This window comes from Zosterops lateralis (genome assembly GCF_965231275.1).
Source record: "Zosterops lateralis genome assembly, chromosome: 2".
NCBI classification, from domain to species: domain Eukaryota; kingdom Metazoa; phylum Chordata; class Aves; order Passeriformes; family Zosteropidae; genus Zosterops; species Zosterops lateralis.
Genome location: NC_139763.1, coordinates 3,494,666 through 3,519,308, shown reverse-complemented (window position 1 = coordinate 3,519,308; position 24,643 = coordinate 3,494,666). Strand labels below are relative to the sequence as shown.

General features: G+C 44.1%; 1 protein-coding gene across 7 annotated transcripts; it reads right to left on the bottom strand.

Annotated features, from left to right (window-relative positions):
* Window positions 1–303: 303 nt before the first annotated feature.
* On the bottom strand, window positions 304–24,529 carry KCNJ15 (potassium inwardly rectifying channel subfamily J member 15). Of its 7 annotated transcripts, none has more exons than XM_083884277.1 (2): window positions 24,432–24,529; window positions 304–2,470 (listed from the first exon to the last, which is right to left on the bottom strand). In XM_083884277.1, the coding sequence occupies exon 2, from the start codon at window positions 2,452–2,454 to the stop codon at window positions 1,351–1,353; it is 1,104 nt and encodes a 367-aa protein (XP_083740403.1). In that variant the 5' UTR covers window positions 2,455–2,470; window positions 24,432–24,529; the 3' UTR covers window positions 304–1,350. The 7 variants fall into 7 exon arrangements, with proteins under 7 accessions (XP_083740403.1, XP_083740404.1, XP_083740402.1 ...); XM_083884278.1 differs by lacking the exon at window positions 24,432–24,529 and adding an exon at window positions 24,226–24,423; XM_083884276.1 differs by lacking the exon at window positions 24,432–24,529 and adding an exon at window positions 23,978–24,218.
* Between the last annotated feature and the right edge of the window lie 114 nt (window positions 24,530–24,643).

Genomic DNA, 24,643 nt, shown 5'->3' with positions numbered 1-24,643 from the left:
TTAAAACAGCTTTTCCTTGCCAGAGCTTTAGAGGAGCAGAATCTCTAGAACTCAGAGAGCTGCCAAAGTGATGTGAGCCAGAAATAATTTCAAATTCCCATTAAAAAAAGCCTCTGTAACAGAGATGCTGCATGGACAGCAGTGCCACCTGCTTTGCTACCTGTCCTCTGGCCACTGCAGTGACCTGCAGAATTCCCAGAGCTCTGTGCCAGAGCCAAATGCCTCCTTCAAGTACTCAGCTTCTTCCAACATCTCCAGGGTCCTTCACCCTCTCCCCAGTGCCACAAAGAGATCAGGAGCTGCTCAAATTTAATTCATTTATTAATGGAATGGTTTTAGTAGCCCAAAAATTGATTTGGATGAGAGGAATGCTTGTCCTTTATGGCTGCCAGAAAAAAAAGTAAATACTGTCTACAGACATTACACAGCTTTCTTTTAACCAAAATTAAATATGGTCCGGAGCAAAGCAAGCCATCTGTAGGATTGTATTGTTATGCTGCTGTTACAAACTATTTACATTGGATAAAAAACAGGTGTCTCGAAGCCAGCTGTAACCTTAGTTGATTATTGTTGTGATCCTGTGTGTGTGTCCTGCCCTCACCTCCCCTTTTTTGCTATCAGATATAAATCAGGCATTAGCAAGGTTAAAAAAAAAAAAAAAAAAAAAAAAAAAAAGTGAGTGATCCTAAAACAATCACAAAACAAAGCTGTGAGCAGCAGAGACACAGAGCAAGTTCTCTTCCCACCACCCAGCACTGCTCTGTCAACCTCCTTCCACATTTAAGGAATTTAACCCCTTCCTGAAGCTCTTCCCACATCCAACCATCTTTCTCTTCAATGCACTTACTTTCAGCGCCAGGAATCCCCCCCCACAGGTGATCCCTGGAAGGAGAATATCCATTTTAAAGGTACATAATTCAAAAGAGCACCTTTTCCTCTGGCAGTGCTGCGTGCTGTCCCTGCATGTTCACAGTAAAAAAAAAAACACGTCAAATAAATACTTGAGGGAATCAGCACAGTGCATCCAGTTTCACTTTCCAAACGGAAAGCGGCGTGTCTGCTTTCAGGGGTGGCACAAGGCAGAGGTTTAACACAAACCCAATTTTGTTAAGTCATGGTGGGGAGCAAAGAAATCCTGCCTAATTACAAAATATTCAATTAACGACTCAGCCAAAGGGGTAGATTCACTGTACACCAAGGCTGTTTGCTGAAAATAGGGCTGAAAATGAAATAATCCTGAACAGGGCTTCACTTCTGGTTTCACAGCAGACATACAACACAGAAGGTATTGGGGTTTTGGTTTTTTCAGTTTGCAGAAAAAGGAATATTCAGAACATTCTGTCCATCCAATCAAACATTACTCTGCTGTAACAACATTGTTCTCAGTTCCCTCTCTCTTTGGTCCTCCTGCCTGTATTTCTCCTCCAGCTTTTGCTTTTCAGAGTCCATACTGTAAAAAGTGGAATCTGTGCTTCTCCTGATCTTCTCAAACTGGCTGAAATCTGCCACGTACTTTCCATTTGGGGAGAGGGAAACCACAGGCACGAACTCGTAGCCCCAGTGGATCTCCTCGGGGATGTAGGAAGTCCTGCTCTGGCAGACAGCACTGGTGGACTCCACCGTGGCATTCAGCAGCACCACCAGCTCAAAGTCCTTCTCCTTGAGGTTCTGAGGTGTGAGGTCTCTCAGAGGGCTGCTTTCATCCAAAATGTGGTAGAAGGTTAAAGGCAAGATGAGAAACGGGCTCTCCGAAGAGGAGTCAACGTTGAACTTGACGCTGGCTTGGTTCAGCAGAATCCTCTCCCCTTCTTTGGTTTCGTAGGTCTGGAGAAGCTTCCCAGAGAGCTGGCACTGTATCAGGAGGCTCTTCCTCATGTTTGCCACCCTGATCACCAGGCAAAGCTCCCCGTTGTGCTTGGTGATGACGGCACAGTGGCTGAATTTGATGGTCTCTGCCCTTTTCTTCGGCCTGGCGATCTTGGCCAGGAAGGTGCCCGTGATGAAGATCTCGATCAGGGTGGTGATGACCAGCTGGGCCACCAGCAAGAAGATGGCGTGGGGACACTCCTCGGTGATGAAACGAAACCCGTAGCCAATGGTTGTCTGGGACTCCAGGGAGAAGAGGAAGGCCCCAGTCAGGGAATCCACGTTCTTGACGCACGGCTCCCGCTTCGGGGAGAACTTGTTCATCTCCAGGTCGCCGTGCAGGAAGGCGATGGCGTAGTAGATCACCCCGAAGAGGAACCAGGTCATGACGAAAGTGGCAGCGAACAGGGTGAGTTTGTACCTCCACTTCATGTCGATGACTGTGGTCCACAGGTCCTGCAGGTAGAGCAGGTAGATGCCGTCCACCTTGTCGATCCTGACGTTGCTGTGGCCGCTCTTGGACATCACGCGGGGTTTGTGTGCACTGACCAGGGGCACACGGGACATGTTGATCTTGGTGGGCTCCATCCTCACTGCTTCAGACCTGAGGAGAGAAGAAAAGAGAGCTGTTACTCAACAAAGCCAGAGCCAACTTCGAGGAGAACGTGAAAGTGTTGGTGGAGAGAAGCACAAAACATAATCTAAATACAGCAGCAGTGAATAAAAAACAGCTGGAATATAAAGTTACCACCGTACAGTATCTGACATTACAAATAATTTGATATTTTTTTTTTTTTTTTTTTTTTTTTCCAGGGGGGAAAAAAAAATAAATCATTCATTGATTCTGGTGCCTGCCAAGCACGGAGAAGTAGGTTTCTTTTATGATAGCCTGCAAAAGAAATTTGTCAGAGCTGAAATTTTATATCAGTACTTTTTATTTCTGTAAAAGGCATTAAATATATATATTTTTTTTTTTCCTTACGTTTCTCTAGAGAAGAGGCTCTTTTTGATTAGTGAGCAGGTTTTCTTTAATGCCCTGAAGAGAGACATCTGATCAGAATTAAAGTCGCTGGGCTCAGGACGCAGATCCAGCTCACCACCTCTGTCCCTTCCTGCGACAGAGGCAGAAATGAGCCAGACCAGCTTTCACTGGGAACAATTAACTTCCACAAGTGATTTACTCAGTCGGATCTGGCTCTTTTGTGACGGACCTACAGCTAACCTAGAGGGAAACAAAGCAGACCTGAGCACATCAAAGGCGAGGTCTGGAATATTTTACACCTGGGTGCAACACTCTGAAAGCTGCCTGCACTGGACAGCACTCACACATTTTAAGCTGTCTGAAATTTAAAAAAAAAAAAAAAAAAAAAATTAAAAAAAAGGAAGTAATTCACCAAGTCAGCATTCTAAACATGGGCCCTGACCTGTGCAACCCCTGAAATCATTGGAGGACCCGACTCCTGGATTTGTTTACTGGGCATCAGTCTGGATGGAGAGGGAGAATTCGGGGATCCAGGGCTGGGCAGAACCCCCGAGGTGAGACAGAGCCCTGCCCCTGCCAGCTGGAAGAGGCAGGGAACGGGATCCAGCTCTCAGGACCAGACAGAGATTACGTAGAGCAAGGACAGTGCATGTTATAGTCGTTCCCAACAACAAAACTTCCTGCTGACAAAAGCAACAAAGAAAAAAAACATCCCATGCATCCTTTGTGCTTTGGCAGGTCTCACAAAAAAGGCATTGTTTTGTCCCATTGTTTTCCTCAAAAAGAGCCTCCAAGTCAGTGATTAGTTTTCGCCAACTGCTGGAAAAAAAAATAATAAAAAAAAAAAAAAGAAAAAAAAATGTCTTCCTTATAGCTACTTAAAAGAATTTTGCAGGAAGTACAAGATATATTTGTAGGACACACATGTGCCAGCCCAGGACATCAGCATAATTGCTCACTGAAGTACCTTTCCTGTTATGTCAATTAAGGAGAATTTTTGTTTGTGACTGTGCTCATCACACTCTTGCAGGTTTTCTGGGAAAGGGTAATTAAACTTAGCCCCATTAACAATATTCCAGTCTTGGTTTAATCACCAACATTTCTCTTCCACAGCTCTGAACCATGGCCACAGATACATATTTATAAAATAATAAGGGAGTGCACCCATGATCCCAGTAGGAGATTCCTTATGTGACAGTCAAATCAACACAGAGAGCGCAGCACGTCCGGATAATAAACAGGAAAAAACCTTCAAGTGATCTGGAAAAGAACAACGGGAGGAAATGTGGGGGCTGGGAGGGGTAGGGCTGGGAAGGACTGGACATGCATCTGCTCCTCAGGCCAACCTCAGCCCCACCACCACTGTCAGGGGGAGGTAAAAATGTGCAGCCTCTAATGGGAAACCTTTCAGGCAAATGCATGTTCCTTAGGGAAGAGGCTCCATTCCCCACACTGAGCCTCTCCTTGGAAGGGACATGGATTTAAAATATGCCCAAAAGTCTGTTCTGAACTCAGCACACCTCTCTCCCTCCCAAACACAGTTCCCCTCAGCCTTTACTTGCACACCACAAAATGCTGTGCCAGGTGACAGCTGGGATCTCTGCTCTGCTGTTGGTGGCAGGTCCCCATCCCAGCTCCTTGCTCAGCCTACCTGGATCCCTATTCCTGGGAGCCATTCCCAGGGCTGACAGCTCCTCCTCCCCTGGAGGTCACAGGGATGGGGACAGCCAAGGCTCCACCTTCCCTCCTTGGAGCTCCAGCTGGTGAGTTTGGGCTGGAGAGGCAGGGACAGGACTCCTGGGGGTCTGAAGGTCAGGGATGGCCCAAGGACACTCAGCTCTCCACACTCACCATGGCTCTGCCATGCCCAGGAGAGCCTGGATCCTGCACCAGGGGTTGGCAATGCGTGTGGGAATAACAACAGTTATAGAATCATGGAATGGGTTGGGTTGGAATGGAACTTAAAACCATCCATTTCCACCCCCTGCCATGGGTAGGGACACCTTCCACTGTCCTAGGCTCCTCTAAGCCCCAGTGTCCAATGTCTGAGGAAAAAGGAAGGGAGAATAATGTAAACAAAATATTTTCTGCTCCAACGCTGGACAAAAATGGAGAGCACTGTTAACAGAGTAAAATTTTAAGAATCAATATAAATTTGTGGTTTAATTGCAGTTGTCTAATGTGGAGAAGTCAGTAGAATATAGAGAATTATTGAATCGTGGAATGGTTTGGGTTAGAAGGGACCTTTAAAATCATCTTCTTTAAAATAATGGGCAGGGAGACCTTCCACTGTCCCAGGCTGCTCCAAGAAAAAAATCCAACCTGGCCTTGGGCACTGCCAGAGATCCAGGGGAATCTGGGAATTCTATTCCAGAGCCTGCCCACCCTCCCAGGGAAGAAAAAGATTCATCCCTCCCAAGGGCCTGGTAAGAGCCCTTGCCCTCTCTCTGCTCTGCCCTGGAATAGGTTGTTACCTGTCCTAGAGCCCCAAATCAACAGAATCCTGAACCTGCAGCATCCCACATTTCCAGACCTGCTAAAGGACAGCACCACAGCTATGACACCAAAATGCCATGGCAGAAGAGTTCCCCCCAAAAAGATGGGAAGTAGGAAGGAAGTTCCAAGGCACAGTCTCTTCCCTGGGCTGCACCAACAGAGAGAGGGACAGCTGTAGAATTTGCCATTTCAGGTTTTAAGCTCAGAAATGAAGATTTATTTCAGCTCTGGACAAGTCTGGCACACTCCAGACTGCTCCAGCTCACAGCCAAGGCTGTTCCTCACTGCCCATCTCATCCCCATGTGTGATGTTGATCCCCACCTGTGGGAAATTTTAAAATCTGCCACAGGTGAAAGAGGCTTTTTCAGAGCTCCCTCATCATGTCTTGTGTCCTCCCCTGATTTGTGACAAAGTTACTCAGCTTTACAGCCACTTCCTGAAATGGATCCCAGCCAACTTTTGGTGCTTTTTTTGGTGACAGGGTATTTTTTTGTGTTGATTTACTTCCTATTTTCTTTTTTTTTTCTCTCACATCACTCTTTCCTGTGTGATCCTGAATTCCTCTAGTGCTCTTTTCCTCCCCAGGGAAAATCCTCTTGGTTTCCTTTCCCTGCAGAAATACTTCCCTTCTCTGCCACACTGACATGGGAAGAGAGGATCTGTCAGGCTGCCTCTGCTCCCCTCCCTTATCACTGCCAGCAATCACTCGGGGGAAGAAACTCTGATGAAAGCATCAGTAGTAAAAAGGAAAATAAAAGGATTCAGATGAAGATCCTCTCCTGCCCCCACTTCCCCACTTCTTCCTGACTGAGGTGACCCCTATAATATCCCAAAATAAATCATTTATGGGTGTCTGTATGTGTAAAAAACCACATTATAGCACCTGCATTGCTATTTCCCATCTTAGAGAGGCACCTCACACTCTCTGCCCTGACAATCAACCCCAGCCAAAATACTTTGGTTTGTTTGGTTGATGCTCACTCTAAATCACAAAGCACATCTACCACAGCAAGTTAATATGAGCAAACAAGCTTAATTAATAAGAGCAAGGCACAGTTTTAAATTAAAAGAGCTCCTGCTGTCTGTTATTTCACACCGATAAATCACTTTTTATTGCCGTAAATCAAAGTGGAGCTGCAAATAAAACTGAGTTAAGGAAACATACTTCGAGAGGGAAGAAAATTGAATTGTCCCAGGTTTGTCCAGCATTCCAATGCCCTCTGAATTACCTCCTTTCCTCACCAGCCCAAAGGGAGACTTGCCCCTCAGAGCTGAGCTCAAAGTCAATAAAACACACACCAACCCACCCAGCCACGAATACCTTGCCATGGTTAAGGTAATTCCAGCAGCCAGGGATGTGAGCAGCACATTGCCACTGCTTCCAGGGAGCACGTTAACAGGGAGCCAGCTCGCACACACGCAAAAATGTTCCTCCTGCATGGAGCCAGCTTTGCTTGTGCAAGATCTCTCTTGGCAGGCAGGAGTGATTAAAAGCACACAGGAGCATGACTTGTTCGAAGGGCCTCAGCTGTTTTCCCTTTTTTTTTTTTTTTTGAGGTTTTTTTTTTTCACTCCCCAATCAGATATGGCTTTGCCACTGGAGCAAATCCTCACGCATGTTTCGCTGCCACTCCAATACAGGGGCAGAACTTGAGCTGTTTTTTCAACCAGCAAATTAAAAAAAAAAAAAAAAAAAAAAAAAAAAAATTAGCAGGCTTGGCACCAAGAAAAATAAAAATGAAAAGCCCAGGAGTGAGGAAAGAAAACATTGAGGAGGGCTGCATAATCTTCAGATCTTCCCTGGGTCTGATGTGGTTCAGTAGGTTACAAAAGTGCCTCCCGAATTCTCAGTGCTCCGCGTAGCATGAACATCCTGCTCCCTCTGGGCTGGGCACCAGGTTTGGGCTGTGCAGCTGTCAGCCAGCAAAATCCTCCTCAGTGCCTGAGTTATGGAACTCAAGAGGAGCAGGAGAGGAGGGAGGGAGGGAAGGAGAGGCTGACAAAAAGTGCTTTGCCACAGCCACACAGCTGGACACTGCTCCCCTGGGCTCCAAAAAGAGCCCTTCAGTGCTGGACCCACTAGGGAGTGGTGACAGGGAAGCTTGAATAGCTAAACTTACACATTTTTGTCACGAAAAAAGACTGAGGCAAGAGAGCTGTAAGTACACCCTCAAGTCACAATCAGCTCCCAAAGCTGTGCCTTCAGCTCCACCTTAGAGCCACCCATCAGCACAGGGGAGCCCTGGGAGTGCTCACTCCCTCCAGTTTGGGTTCCAGGAGCAGGTGAAAGCAGAGGAATGTCCTGGGCCAGCACAGGGAGGGCTGAGGGGTGCAGTGGTCAAGCCAGAGATGGGTTTTACATCACTCAGAGCAGGGCCAGGACAACAAGCATTCACAGAGAAATGGTAATGGAGCAAAACCCCAAATCCATCTGTCTCTCCTAAGCTGCTGCCTGCTGGGCATGGAAGATGAATTCAAGCTGGAGAAGTCTCCTGTGTGTTGTTTCTGAGGGAGATTTGTCCAGGAATGTTGTTTTTCCCCAGGACAGGGTGCAAGGCTTTGCAGTAATTATGGATTTACACCGAGGAGCCTTTGGAAAAACACCGACGTGGAAAAAATAAGAGAATGAGCAAGGAGGCAGGATAGAGACAAAAGATGACTCAAAGCTTATTGAGATTAATTGAGAAGCTCCCAGTGATTCCCAAGTCTTTGCATCAGGCCTCCAAGGGGAGAAAAAGCACATCCTGCAAGGGTGTGAGCAGTTAACACACTGCAAGTGAGCAGCCACAATTGCAAAGTCCTGCCCTCCAGCCTCTGCCCTGGGCTCTGGGGATGAGCAGGGGGCTTGGCCATGTACATCCCTCAAGTGCACCAAAGTGTTCCTTCAGGAAGAAATTAATATAATAGATTAATATCACTATATATTAATTAATATTAATATATTAATATTAATCAATACATATTAATTTATATTAATAATCACGAAACTCTTCTTTTTGTGCTCAGCAATATGGTTTATGCACAGCTGGGGAAAAGAAAATGAAAAATAGAGAAAGGTTCCCCAGAAACCTGTCCTGTTTTTTAAAAATTTTTTAATGAATGGCTTTTCTTCAACAGGACAGTACAAAATACTTTAGAATGTTTCCCTGGCTGACACACTGTCGCTCCAAAGCCTTTTCAAACACCAGGAGAGCAGTTAAGCATTTAGAACCTGCCTGTGGTGTGATGCTCTTCCCACCCACAAACCCTTTCCTCATTCTTGCTGTGCAAACCATCCCCTGGCTCTTTCTGCACAGACAAGTCTGAACAGACTCCTGGGATCTTGCCCTCTCTGTTTCTGGGAAGTTGGGTGCCAGAGCTGCTCTGCAAGGCTGAAAGGGACATTTATTGTTGCACTTTGCTCATCGAGTTCCTACCCTGAACTTCCACTTTCAGTTACACCTTGGGCTGCTGTGGGAACATCAAATATCTCAGCACACAGAGGGAACCAAGCTGGGACAGTGATGTCCTATCCTAGCCAATATAAATGTTCAGAGAGTTTAATGCCAACTGTTGTCCTGTTTTGCAGTCCCTACCAGAATTTCATCCCCTTCCAGGATGACCCTGGGGAGTTCCAACAGCTAAATCCTGTCATTCTTCCTACCTGGAGACACTTCTCTTCACCACAGGGGTGTCACCCATTATGTTGCATTGCCTCATTTTGTTTTGTATCCCATTCCTCTCCTCTCCTCAAATCAAAACATCCAAACCAAGTGTCCTTACCCACCCCCAGAGGAGTGTGCAGCTGGCTGCACAATGCTTTATGTCCAGCAGAAATCTCCCTGCAGGTTCACACCACCCATTGCTGGCCTCTCCATCCCATCAGAGAATCACAGAAGGGTTTGGGTTGGAAGGGACCTCGAAGGTGATCTCATTCCAACCCCCTGTCACAGGCAGCAACAACTCTGTTCTCAGTGGTTCCAAACTTTTGAAAGCTTTATTTAGGGCATTTAGTCCCCTCCCCATCTTCCCAGTTCCTTTATCAGTTAGAAATATGAGAACAGAGCCTCAGACTCCAGGAGGAGTCCCACCAAGAATCAGATTTTGGGACATTTGAGGGTTTAAGGAGCTTTGCAATGCAGGAGGGAAGGTGGAGAAGGAGAGCAAGGGGATATGTCGGGAGAAGATTGAACACAAGCCAAGGAATGCCTCATATTTTTTTGGCTCTTCCTGCTCAGACAGAAGATCAATTAATCCGTGTGGTGTTTTTGTGGCATGCCTGAACTCAGAGCTCCTGGGCACCCAGCAGGGTGAGGGTCAGGGATGAAGACACCTGGACACATTCCAGCCCCAAACAGGAGCTGGGCAGGGATTTTCTGCAAAATAGCTTTTCACTTAGTCAACCCAGGCCTACCTAAGTCCTTCCTAAGTACTTAATTCCCTTTTTTTGGGGAGTGGGCCCTTGGCCAGCCAGCTGCTCTGGCTGCTGGGAGAGTATTTTCACACAGCTCCTGCTGCCTTCCCCATCCCAGAGTGGGGACAGGCCACCCCTGCAGAGCACAGCTCCCAGGGAGAGGCATCCAGAGAGGCTGATGTTGCCTTTTTTTTGTTTAATTCCAGGGCTGGGGCTCGAGGTGGGTGAGTTGTTTGCCCCAAAGGCATGTTTTCCCTTGATTTCTGCCTCTCTGGGTACTGCCTGGTATGAATTACCTGGCTGAAATCCACCTGCACGAGCTCATGTGCCAAGAGTTTCATGGGTTTGTTCCCAAATGAGGGGTGTCTGTGTTCCCTCTCAGAGTTCTGGTGGCACAGGGTGACAGCTTAACTAGGCAAGGAGATAGAAAATAATTAGTCATGAATTAGCCCAAAGCCATTTGCTGCTGAGGTGATGTTGGAAAAAGTTCAAGGGGACGGAATCTCCTCCCAGGTCAGCAGGAGAACAAAGGGATTGGACTGGACTGGTGTAAGGGAAACCCTATAGGAGCCTTCCAGATCCTAAAGGGGGCTGGAGAGGGACTTTTCACAAGGACAGGGAGTGACAGGACAAGGAGAAATGGCCTTAAACTGAAGGAGAGCAGGGACAAATGGGATATTGGGAAGGAATTCTTCCCTGGCAGGGTGGGGAGGGGCTGGGATGGAATTCCCAGATTTGCTGTGGCTGCCCCTGGACCCCTGGCAGTGCCCAAGGCCAGGTTGGGCATTGGGGTTTGGAGCAGCCTGGGACAGTGGAAGGTGTCTCTGTTGGAACCTTAATTTCCCTTCCCATCATCTCTCATCTTTTGGGGGCTGAAACAAATCATCAGGGATGCGACAGCAGCCGCCAAGACAGAGGTGAAAATTCTTGGCTGATTTGCACTGGGAGCAGAGGGAAATCTGTGTGACTGAGGAACAAGGTGAAAGAATTAAAAAAAAAAGAGAGAGAGAGAAGAGGGTTAGATGAGACAGGGATAGATGAGGAATTGTTCCCTGGGAGGGTGGGCAGGCTCTGGAATAGAATAGAATTCCCAGACTTGCTGTGGCTGCCCCTGGATCCCTGGCAGTGCCCAAGGCCAGGTTGGACATTGAGGTTTGGAGCAGCCTGGGACAGTGGGAGGTGTCCCTGCCCATGGCAGGGGGTGGGATGAGATGATTTTAGGGTCCCTCCCAACCCAACCCATTCCATGATTAGTTTGCTGGGACTGTCACTCCCTGCTCACCATAGGTTGGCTGTGCCCTTGCTTTCCCTTCTTTCACAGCAGATAAAGGACAGCACCTTGTTTATAACCCACTCACCCATCACTTCATCACTTTGGACAATAGTAATAATGATAATGATAATAAAGTCAAACTCAGAGCAAGTGATTTGCCAGTCTGCAGCTGGTTTGAAATTTGCTGCATCTGTTTCAGAGCTGAAGAGGGGTTAGTGGAACAGAAAACTGCTCTGCTCTCTTTTCTTGTTTGTTTGCCTTTTTCTTCCAAATTCATTTGTTGGCCTAATAAAAATCTGCTTTTGTTTAAAAACAAGCCAGCAAACAAACCCCCAAACAGACACTTCCTCTGGATTTTTAATTTCAGTTGTCAGCAGGTGGTTGAAAGTGAAGAGGAGTGTGCCAAGTCATGGCAGGGAGGGAAGTCAGCGCTTTGCTGGTTGTTCAAAAACTGGGATAAAACAGCTGCAGGTTGCCTTCCCCAGGGCTGCTGCTTCCCCCTGACTCTCAGCTGGGCCAGGAAAGACATTTATCGGGCAGCAATGGGGCATTTCAGACCAGTTAGGGTAGACAATTTACAATTTTAATATTTTTTTCATGACAGGACCCCCTGGCTCCCCAATCCCAACATCAAACACCAGGTTCCAGCACCACCAGAGCATCATCTCCTACCTGGACCCCAACCCTACAAGAGCAGGAACACATCCTGGGGCTCAGCAGATCCTTTTTTTTTAATTACAATTCCTCATGCCAGTTCCTTGCACCGTGTCCCAGTCAAGTTGGGGTTTGTTTTTAATTAGTCACTGCACACAGCAGGGCTCTCTCAGAGCTGGGTGGAGGTGTGGCCATGGGGGTGAGGCTCCCTGCAGCCTGCTGGGGAAGAGTTTTGTGCTCTGTTTTCTCCTCCTGTAAATCCCATTTCCAGTAAATCACAGCTGTCCTTTAGTCCATGCCATGAGTTCATGAAGAACTGCTTGAATACACCATGAAAACTCCACAAATATTGTGTAGACACACTCTGCAGAGATAAACCTGCTCATGGTTTTCCACCTCTGTGCAGCCACTAAATCTCAACACAGAAAAGTCAGGCTATGAAAAGAGTTTTGCACCAAAAAAATATTAAAATTCCTGTGCCTTTTAAATATCTAAAAACCTCTATAGTATTGAAAGTAATGTGGTAGGGTGCAAAAGGCCATGAAGCTGGTAAGGGAAGAAAAAATAATTTTATTTAAAGGTCTATATATTGGTAATTTTTTTTCCATTTATTCCTAATGTGGGCAAAATCAAATCTAACTGGGGGAGCAGAACACCTTGACCCAGCAGGAAGGTGGATGCTGTTACTGGAGTAAAGTTTTTTCCTATTAAAAAATCCCTGGATCCTTTTAACCTGATTGTTGCAGCTGATCTGTGCTGCTTCACATAGGCAGAGCAATGATAAATGCAGAGTAACACTCGAAATAATCCAAATTTTGGTCATCTCTGCACGGCCAGGACACAGCAGTGAATTTGGAGTGGTGTTTGCCACCCCACAAAGCCCATTTCCAAGAAAGAAGGATGGGTCTGTCAGGGTTTCATCTTAAAACTTGTTGCAAGCTGATTTTCTCAGGAAGTTATTTGGTTAAGAAGAATTGCCCTGCCTGTGTGAACAAGTTCACACCGTGGAAAATGTTTTCAAGAAAGAGACTCTTCTCTCATGCTGACAAAATGCAGCTTCTGAGACAAAGTACCCACTTCCCTCACCCAAACCTAAATTATTTTTGCACTGGATGTCTTTCTCTCCTAGGCAAAGCACAGATGATGCTGCTGGCACATATAACTGACTATTTTTTATATATAATTAATTATTTCACAGTGAATTACACCAATTGTGGGCAATATTCTCTTTGAGGGGCCCAAGATCTTCAAAATGTTAATTCCTACCCCATTTTCTTTGCACTACAAAGATTTGAAATTACATAAAACTCCCATTTCCCTTGATGGTCCAGGGCTGATAAATGAAGAGCAAGCTCTGCTTCATCTCAAAAAAATATTTGGAAGCTACTTCACCTAAACAAAACTTAAAATTTTTAAGTGCTGGAAAGAAAATTCAGTAGTGTCCAATAGATCCAGGATGTGATATTTCATGGGCATTCTTGTGTACTTACACAGAAGTCAGAGGTTTATTTCTACTATTTAAAATATCCATAATAATATGGATAAAATATAAATATAAATATCCATATAAAATAATATGGATAAGAACATAACGTGTGAGTTCAGCTGGTTGGAGTCTGGTGCTAAAAACATTAAGGTTGGGTGGGTCATTCCCTTAAAAATTGGGTTTGACGGTCCTTGTGGGACACTTCCAACCCAGAAGGTGGTTTTGGGATTCTGTAATTCCCATTTCTCTAAAGCAGAAGCAGTTGCAAATCTAAATCGTTGATGTGGGACATTTTGTTCTATCTAAAGTCAGTTGTAGACTCATCTTCTTTCACACGCGTCCCCCTTTGGGCCATTATTACCCTTAAAAATGGGTAATAATATTATATAATACCAAAATTACACCAAATAATACCAAATATTACCCTCTCTAGATCTTGAAATCAAGTAATTTCCTCAAATGTCCAGTTGTGGACACATCCACCAGGACCAGGAACCACCACCTTGGGGTTGTGATCTCAGAGCAAAACCCTTTGCTCAAACACCTCCCAAAAAAGGTGTCCTGGGGTCACCCTGGGGCTCACACCCCCTGTCCCCATCCCCATCCCTGTCCCCACTCCTGTCCCAACCCTGCTGCCCCTCAGCAGCTCCCAGAGGGGACAGATTGAGGTCATAAGGATCCTCTAAACCACAAAAACTCTGGCCTGATGTACAAACCAAGGCCTTTCACCTGCCTGCCTGAGCTGGTCAGGCAAGAATTAAAGATATCAGTGACATTTCCCCATTGGTGTAGAGTTGCTTATCCTCAGCACTGCCCCAAAATTTTTTTGTTTCAGGCCAGCTTTCTCTCCCTCCCTCTCTCTTTTTTTTTTTTCCTTTTGTTCCTGACCAATCCATGGATGTGGTTAATTTAAGGTTTTAAAAAGGCTTTTGCTCACATATCCACACACCCATATATGTTTTCCACTGAAGTCTGTGCTTTTTTCCTAGACCCACCCAAATTCCAGTACAGAGCTCACTCGTGTGCCAAGCTTCCCTACTCTCCTAGCAATGAGTGGAAAAATGCCCTTTTTTCCACTCCTGCACATTTTTAAGGAGAGAATCACGTAGAGGAGAAGGGAGAATTTAGCTTTATACCTGAGCTTTCAGAGCAGAAATAGGAAAGAACCTCAGGAATGTTTTGGTCCCAAGGTTTATGAGGTTCTGAGCCCCAGTGCTTGCTTGGGATTCTGAGCTGGAATTGTGGAGTACCAAGGAGATTTAAAAATTAATAAATGTGAAGCAAAAGTAGCTGCTGGTTGGTAAAACTCCATTCTGCTCATGTGAAGTCCTTAACACTCCTGAAATTTCTGGTATTTTAGATGGGGGCTGAGAGAAAATCAAAGATCAATGGTGAGAAACATTGGGGAGTTTCAAGTAGAAATGGCTTCAGCCCCCTTTAATGGGGTATTTTTTTGGGCTACCAACAAATTCATGGAATCCCAGAACGATTTGGGTGGGAAGGGACCTTAAAGCTCATCCAGTTCCAACCCTCAGGGGACACTTTCCACCGTCCCAGGTTGCTCCAAACCCTGTCCAGCCTGGATTTGAACTTGGGGAAAGGTGGTGGACCAAGCACACAAGCTCCATCCAAAGCCTTTTCCATTTCTCTGGCCTCCACGGGGGTTCTCTGATGCCTCGTTCAAGCTGATCCCCCTTGATTTCCTCTTCTCAGGGAAGGCGTTAATAAATCCTCCCTGACTTACAGAGCTCCCTGTTTTCATGGAGCTTGTTGGAACATAATTCCTGAAGCCTCTGTTCACCTGCCAAGCCAAGCTGAAATTAGCCCACGGATTTAAAGACGTGGGCTGGTTTGTATCCTTTCACTCTTAGGTGATGGAAATTAAAACAAGCCAGGTTAATTATTTATCCTTTCCATCAGCAACACGTTAACGTTGTACAGGAGCTCATTGTCACTCATATATCTGCAAAAATTGGAATAAAAATAGATTTTTTTTTTTTAAAGAAGAAGCTGTTTCTGAATTTTTTTGACTGGGAGGTTGCGCAGCCCCTCTCTGTTGTGTCCTCCAGATAAACTCCCAAGGAATCAGAGGGGAAAGAATCTTTGTTTTCCTCCTTGCCTTCCCAAATTGCTTGATCCCTGCCAGTTTCCATGACACAGACCCCTCAGTCTGCTGCAGAGACTGTGGCTTCAGAAGGGAGGAAATAGCATGAAAGTACTGGTGCACATCAATGTTTTTGGATTTTCTCGCCAAACCAGAAATAGCAGAACAAAATTTAAAAAAAAAAAAAAAAAATGGGGAAAAAAAAAAAAGTTTCAACTTTTCTGGCAAAACAGAAAAAGAAAAACAAAACAACAAACCATAAAAAGGTCACTCTGGCTGTTTGTTCAAACCAAAACTAGACCTTTCCTTTTGAGGTTTGCACAGAAATGTGTGTGAGTGTCTCACTTAAATCAGGTGAGGAACAAAACATTCCTTGGAGCGACAGATTGTGACATGTCACCTCCACAAAGTCAAAATACAATTATTTCACTTTTCAAAATCTGGTATTTTCTCATCTAAACCTGCACTTTCAGCAGGTTTAGAAGAGTTTTCTGGTTGAAAAGGCTCAGCCAACCATGAGGACCACGTGGGTTGGTTTGGTGACAAGTGACACTTGGAGGGACAACAGCCTGTCCTGCTCCTTGGGATCTGGGAACACAACCACAATCCCCTCCTCATTTTTATTTTCCTCACAGTTCCTTAGGAACCTCCATAAAATCATTGATAATGTCCCCAAACGAGAAAAAAACAACCAAAACCTCATGTTGCTTTTCAAAGCCCCTGCGTTTCCTCTACCCTCAAAGGAGCCTGTCCGGCCGGTTTATTTACACATCCCTTATCTTTATGGCTGCTCCTTTATGATCCCCCATGTCATCTCCAAGGCTCCTGCAATCTTTTTTACAGTTGGGAAGGTCCAGCTTTGATCACTGGAGTCATCAGACTTGAATAGAACATTGTTCCCGCTCCACCGAGAATTTTTTCCGACTGCGCTCGGGACACCGCAAACCTATTTTTTTTTAAAAAAAAAAACCTTCAGCAGCTCCTCTACCTTGTTTTTCTGTGAGTTTTACAGATGCCGTGGCTTTCAGGAGGCACTTTGATGTTTTCCGAGCTGCCTGATTTACGAGAACAAAAAACACCCAATTATTTTCTGTCGCCTCGCAACGAGGCTCGACGCACCGACGGAAATTCGGTCCAGGCGCAAAGAATGACTGGGGGAATGAGGAAATCAAACTGCATCTCCCACAAGAGATCGTTCTTCCAGTGGAAAAACCAACCTTTTTTGATCTCTAACCCTCTGTGCTTTTCCTGTAATATTTAATAAAGCTTCCATTTTCATTGGAAAACACACACTTGATGGGGAAATGTGTGGCTGGGTAGACCTTTCTGTGTTGTTTTAGTGCTGTTTGGATTCTATTTTAGTGCTGTTTGAACAGAATTCCTGTTTTGTAGGTAAGTGCTGAAGATAAGTGGTGGCATGAAGCAGCTGAGCAGGGCTGTGAATGTCTCAGATTGCAGCAGATTTCAGATCTGATTAAGATCTTGGCATTGCTGAGAGTCCAGGGACTGTCACTCCACCAGCCAAAGCAGAAAACTCCTCCATTCACTGTTCTGGTGACACCCTGTCAAAGTCTGCCTTTCCCAAAGTAAAAAACTCTTTCTGGAAAGCTGCTCCCTTGCTCCACTCACTGCACAGCTCACACTTGTGGTCTGCAGGCAGCTTGGTGCCACAGCATCTCCAAAATCCACCTTTTCTTCCACTCCAGAATTTCAGTTTATTAATTAAGATATCCCAGTGCTCTTCCTGCTCACAGTCCTTTTCATCTGTCCCACTCAAAAATTCTGGGACAAAAAATTCTTAAAATTCCTATTTCTTTTCTGCTGTTTTGACCATTTAAATTTCTCCTTCATTACTTGAAACACATCTTTCACTTCATTACACCCTTAAAGGTCACAGTCTTCTACAGCTGCTGCCCTGACCCTCATAGCAAACATTTTTCCAGGATGGAAACCTGGAGGGATGGATGTGCCTATCTCCCTGCAGTGCCTGATGACCTGAGACCAGACCTTGAACTTTTAGACAGCTGAAATTGTCTTTTCCCTGCTCTTTGTTGGCATCTCGTTCCTCTTCGTCCTCAAATCAATTCCTGAGGGTTTTTTTTGATCCTTTCCTGGTTTAGATTTCTCCCATTCCACAACATCTTCCCATTTGACATAAATAAAATGTCCCTTCTTCTCCATATCCTAAAAATCCACCTGTTTTGAGACACAACTTCCACAAACTTCTCCCCATTACTGTGTTCACCCACAAAGTTCCTCCTGTGTGTCCCTCACTGTCAGATCTGAACTAATTTCCAGCAGATCCAAAGTCTTTCCTCTTTGTTCATCCCACTGCAAAGTGTGTTGAGGAGCTGCTGTGCTGTGAGAAATCATTTGTTCTGACTGTAGGCTGTGTTCAGCATCAGCATGGACAATAAGTGATTTATTTCCTTGGAAGAATGCTTTTTTTTTTTTTTCCAGATGGAAAGCTGGGATACCCTGAGGGATGGATATGCCCATCTCTCTGCAGTGCCTGATGACCTGAGATCAGATCTTGAACTTTTACACAGCTGAAATTGTCTTTTCCTTGCACCTCTATGGCAAGGCCACAGCTTTTGAAAGCTGCAAAGTTTTATTCCATGAAAATCAACTGTCCGAGTGTATGTGAAGGTACCCCTCTCTTCCTGAAATGATGAGAATTACACATATTAATTACCTGGTACAGGTGTGCATTTTAAATTGGAATATCCTAAATAAACACAGGTCAGTCTGAGTTGTGCTGCTGAGGCCTTTCAGGTGAAATCCCACAGGAAATGCTGGGCTGTGTGGGATCCCTGGTGAGATTCCACACCATGATGTGCCCTTTCCATCACACACATGGTTTAGTTGTTGGAAAAAATGCCGATTATGCACTGAAGGTTATGAACAAGTTTCTTATATAAAGACAACCCATCTAGGAATCTAAAATAAGGTGTAGGATATGTCTGCTCTGCTTTAAAGGTTCTTGTCTGTGATATTCCCTGTCAACATGGAAACTGTCCCAACAACCCTCACCAAAGAATGGATTCACCAAGCCTGAAGGTTTAAAAGGCTCCCTCATCTGTGATCACAGAATGACAGAATTCCCAAGGTGGGAAGAGCCCCTGAGGATCAGGCAGTGCCACCCCAGCAGCACCAGCATCAGCCCAAAGCCTGTCCCCAAGGGCCACCTCCAGCCTCCTCCTGAACACTCCCCCAGACAGTGACTCCAAACCTCCCTGGGCAGCTCATCCCAAGGCCTGACCACTCTGCCAGGGAAATTTCCTTGTCCAATCTCCAGCCTGAGCCTCCCCTGGTGCAATTTGAGGCCATTTCCTCTCCTCCTTTCCCTGCCCCTCCTGGCAGGGACTTGTGCAGAGCCACAAGGTCCCCCCTGAGCCTCCTTTTCTCCAGGCTCAGCCCCTTTCCCAGCTCCCTCAGCCCCTCCTGGGGCTCCAGACCCTTCCCCAGCCCCTTCCCTGCCCTGGACACGCTCCAGCCCCTCCAGGGCTCTCCTGCAGGAGCCACAACTGGACACAGCCCTGGAGCACAGAGGGACAATCCCTGCCCTGCTCCTGCTGGACACACAATTCCTCATCCAGCCCAGGGGCCTCTTACCCCCTTGGGCACCTCTGGGCTCATGTCCAGCCCCCCTAAATATTTTTTTACCTCTGCAACTCCAAAACATGAACAACCTGCAATGCCACACCTCTGTCACTGCTGCTTCTCTCAAAGCTTCCCTTTTTCCTGGTGTGATTTCAAACCCTCCTCTCCTTTCCCCCACGGTTCACCTGTTGTTTATTTAGTGAGAGGGGAGCCAGTGATCAGTTGATAAAGTGCAAAAAAAAGCCAAACCAGAATTATTTGGTGCTGCCTCAAGCTGAGGATCAGGAACAATTTCTGTTAACAGCACCTGGAGTTTTAAGTACTCAGCAAATTCTTGTCCACTGGTTCATTTTGAGGCTGGGGAATGAGGATCTGGTCATTCTTCCAGCTTTTCTTTGCAGATTTCAGTCTAAATATTTCAGCTTATGTAGAAAAGTGCTTAAATCAAAGTTTCTTGTGAGAACAGAAGGGTTATTATTGATTTCTAAGACATTTTCAGCCTTTATGTGACATCTTGGGTGCTTAACAAATTTCTTGTATTTCTCTGTATTTCTTGTGATTGCAAAGCCATCACAGACAAAAGCTTTTCCTTGATGATATAATCATCATTTATAAGATTTAAACAAGTACTGGAGCATTTAAAGGCATGTTGTCCTCTCAAATATTTTCACTGTTTATCCACCAAAAATACACCTGCAAAGGCAGAACCTCACACTGAGGTGCAATAGGAGGATAAATCACTGGGCTTGCCTCACTGAAATGTGTCTTTTTGCAAAAAAAAATCCAAAGAAATTTTCTTAAAATAAGATTTTACATTCCCAGACTGAGACCTTAAAAAGGACAGAAAGATTTATTGATTTATTACCAATAAGGATTATTTTGGGTCATGATCAAGTCACAGCTTTAGACATTTTATTTGTCAAGAAAAGAAGTGCAATGTACATTTGTGTTCAAAAATATGGTTAAATTTTATCCATTTTTATTTCAAAATGATATTTTTAAGGTTCAGTGCCTTCTATTTCTTTTTTTGTGATGGTTTGGAGTTTCTTTGGATTTTTTTTAGGATTTTTTAATATAAATAAATAAATAAATGAATATATATATATATATATATATAACCCTTTTTTCCTCACCAGTTCATGGTAAGAATACATCTTTTAAGGTCATTTAGTAGGTGCATTGTTATATATATTCCTTCTCTACAGATTATGGCAATATATTGACCAGATAACCACTTTTATCATATATTCTCAGTGCAAAAATGCTGATTTTAGATAAGGGAAATTTCATTATGTGAAACCAGATTGAACCAACGGTGAAACCCCTCCTTTAAAACAACCGAGATGAAATTAATCTGATCAGGTTGTACTATTGTCCCAGTCAAAATTTATATTACTTCATGGTTTTTGAGTCATGACAAAGAGAAGGTGGCTCTCTGAGCACAGACAAATCCAGCTGAGGATCTCCACGAGAAAAACCAACCAGGAAGGAGCCCAATATGATTTTAAATGGTTTAAATTTTTAAACCAACCCTTGTCCCAGCACTTTACTTTCACCAGAGGCAGCAGAAGGTTTGCAGAAGATGAAATTTGCCAAACATCTTTCTCCCCAATGAGTGTAAAGTACTGCAGAGGTGTTATCCCAAAAATCCCTCCTCGTGTCCAAGCAATGTTTGCCCAGTGAAGGGTGGCAATACCTAAAGCTTCACTCCTGTCTCATCTTGTTCCCTTCCTGCCTGGCCATGACCTCTGCCTTGCTGTGAACCTCAGGGTGCTGTGCTGGCCACACAAAGACAATTTCCTGCACTGGTCATGCAGGACAATCTCCTGCTCTTAGGAGGAGGCAGAGATGCTCTGGTTTGTGATGGATCCAAGAGCATTTCACACCATCCAGCACAGACAGGCAGAGAGGGAGCAGGAGTTTCATTTCATGCACAGCCAGTCCTTGGGAGTTGTTGACTCCAGGAATACGCACATGATTTCTGCCAAATTCTTTTCCATATTAACACCAAATTCTTTACTCTATTACCATCAAGTTCTTTCCCCATGTTAACACCAAACCCTTTACTGTTTTACCACCACATTCTTTGCCACACTACCACCAAGTTCTTTTCCATATTAACATCAAGTTCTTTATCATATTGACACCAAGCCCTTCAACATATTAACATCAAGTTCTTTACTACATTAAATCCAAGCCCTTTGCCATAGTAACTCCAAGCTCCTTACCATATTAACACCACACCCTTTACCATATTAAATCCAAGCCCTTTATCATATTAACATCAAGTTCTTTACCATTTTAACACCAAACCCTTTGCCATATTAACACCACATTCTTTGCCCCTTTAACATCAAGATATTTACCATATTAACACCAAGCTGCTTGCCATATTAACAACAAGCCCTTTGCCATATTAAATCCAAGCCCTTTTCCATATTAACACCAAATTCTTTACCCTTTTACCACCACATTCTTTGCCACACTACCACCAAGTTCTTTTCCATATTAATGCCAAGCCCTTTACCATATTAACATCAAGTTCTTTACCACTTTAACACCAAGCCCTTTGCCCTATTAACACCAAGCCCTTTGCCCTATTATCTCCAAGCCCTTTGCCATATTAACATAGTTCTTTACCATATTAACACCAAACACTTTACCCTCTTACCAGCACATTCTTTGCCATACTACCACCAAGTCCTTTTCCATATTACTACCAAGTTCTTTACCATATTAACACCAAGCCCTTTGTCATATTAACATCAAGTTCTTTACCATATTAAATCCAAGCCCTTTACCACATTAACATCAGGTTCTTTCCCCTTTTAACATCAAGTTCTTTACCATATTAACATCAAGCCTTTTACCATATTAACTCCAAGCTCCTTGCCATATTAACACCACGCCCTTCACCATATTAAATCCAAGACTTTTATCACATTAACATCAAGCTCTTTACCATATTAACACCAAGCCCTTTACCATATTAACACCAAGTTCTTTACCATATTAACACCAAGTTCTTTACCATATTAACACCAAGCTGCTTGCCATATTAACACCAAAGCCTTTGCCACATTAACATCAAGTTCCTTCTCCCCTTAACATCACATTCTTTACCATATTAACACCAAGTCTTTTACCATATTAAATCCAAGCCCTTTACCATATTAAGATCAAGTTCTTTACCGTATTAACTCCAAGCCCTTTGCCATAGTAACAAACACATCCAGACACACTGAATGCTGAAATGATGCTCAAGCCTGTAATAACTCGCTCAAGTCGTTCTCTCATCCCAAGGGGTTGAGGACAGCTCAGCTTTCAGATATTTGGCATTTAGCAAATTCCTTCCCAGTCAATTGACAAAGTTGATTTTAACTGTTTCATACAATAATCAGTAATTTTTATCATTTTCATACACATATAAGGTGTCTCTAGAGGTAAAAACTTTTCCTACACCAAAAAGGCATCACCCCAAAACCTGCCTTGTTTTTTCCTTGAAGAAAAGTGAATCAAAATTTATTTCAAAATGCTCTGAGGTTCAGCACGTAAAACAGTAACATTTCTGTTTTTCTTGGTCCTTCCCAGCCTTGGTCTCCACCAGTTCCCAAAGAACACAGCCTGTCTCTGTGGACTGTGTGTCTGAGGAGAGGGAAAAACAGCACAGGAGGCAGAAATAATATTCCAGACTGCTTTAATGAAATCTGGATAAATCAATAAAAAAAAATGCAGCTGCAATCAGGGCTGTGGGCTAATGGCTTGTTTGCTTCATTGCCCTGAGGAGGCAGGATAAAATAAGAACTATTTGTTTTCATTTGAAATTCTATAAAAAGTAACAGCCTGAATTATTGTATGTACGTTGGAAGACTGAAGCCCAAGTCATCCGCTGCTGTTTTTGTCTCTAGGCCATGCCTCATTTACTGGGATGAAATTCCTGGGGAAGTTTTTGGTCTGGTCTACAAACTCTGCTTTATAAACGTGATGCCAGTTTGGATTGTACAACCAGCACCGTGTTTCACTCCAGGTTTGCTTCCTCCCTCCTGTTAGCTGGTCATTAGGGAGTGCAGAGAGCATTGTGACATTTTACAGCCAGGGAAATAAAGACATTTGTTTAGCACCAAATCCTCTCCTTCCCCCTCAATTAAAAAAAGAAAAAAAAAATCACAAAAGAACACAGACTTGGTAGGTAAACACACAGGCACTGTGATCAGAAAGAGCCTGGAAATGCCTTTAAATTCAATGTAGGAGGGAACAAGGTTAGTTAAAAAGTGCTGTGGATACTCCTGGTTCACAAAGGAAAGGCAGCTTTGTTCCTCTTCACAACCAGCACCTCATGGAGAGAAAGAGAATTTATCTGCACCTCTCACTGCAGCATTTTCACATCCCAGTGGGAAAATAAAAAGGGAGGCAGTGGAAAAGCAGAGGGGAATTTGCACCACGGGCTTCGATTGTGATTATGAGGAAAAAGCCAGACCTGTCGTAAACAAGTTGTGTGAAGACACAGGCAAAAAGTTGGGAGACAATGCCTGAAGTTCTCCAACTCAGACATGTTTACATTCTTTACACCTTCCACAGAAAACTGACATTCTCCTTCCTTACACACAAAGGTAACAGGGACAGGATAAATCTCCAGGAAGGTTTTTCCCACTATGCCAATAAAAAACTGATTTCTGCATTGGAAAAAAAAAATAATAAAATCAAGAGCTGGCTGAAAGTTCTGATTCCAACACTCTAAACAACACTCTGGATTTCTACAGGAAAAAATCCCTGACAAGCAAACAGTGACAAAACCAGGTTCAGCATCTGTCCCCCTCCCCAGCAAATAAAAATCTCAGCCCCATGCATTACAAACCCCACAGTCAGTGCTTTACATCAGTGGGAAGACCAAACCCTGACAGCTTTTGCTGAATTGCTGAACTGCCTCTAAATCAAAATCCAGAAAAAAGGCACAATTTTATAAACATTTTTTTCTTTCACATACAGTTCCTAAACCCTTAAACTACCAAAATATAGGGAGAAAAAAAATTAGGAAAAGCACCTACTCCTCAGCTTCCAGCTCCACACAGCTCCCAAAGCACTGCTAAGCATGTATGGATTTTTGACAAATACCTCTTACCTGAAAAAGAGCAATGTTCAGATTCCTTACTAGATGTTATCGTCATGACAAGTCAAACAATCTTTTTTATAGAAGGTTGGGCGGCTTTTCAATAAAGCATGTGTGCATTTAAATTAAAAAAAGATAATAAAAAAACAAACAGAAAAAAAAAAATCCAGCACAAAACAAACCCCTTCAGAGAGTTCTCCCTTCTCTCTCGCTGTCAGTCAAAAAAACAACAAGTTGAAATAAGCCTGAGTTGGAATTACCTGAATAAAGAAACTGGAGAGAGGGAGGGAGGAGAGGGAGGGAGGGAGAAAGAGAGAGGAAAAAAAAAAAAAAAAAAAAAAAAGAAAAAGAGTCCGAGAGGAGACACAGTGATGTCAGCAGTGTGTGTTAAGGAAATCTACAGCTGAGCCCAGCAAACTTTATAACTGCACAGCTCTCAACACCCTGTTCCGTGCTAAGCAAATACCTGCTGCAGAGGAAACTGATTTACTTCTGAAGAAGTCAGTTAATCTTTGAAGAAACTTCAGCCCAGGCTGATCAAAGTCCCTGAAAGGCCTTATTTCCTAAATAAATAAGGTTATGAGTGGTTGTGTAACACTCAGAAAAGAGGAAGAAGGATAAAAAATTAACATTATTGATTTACCCCCTTTCCTGTGGGCAAAAGGGAGCTTGAAACTC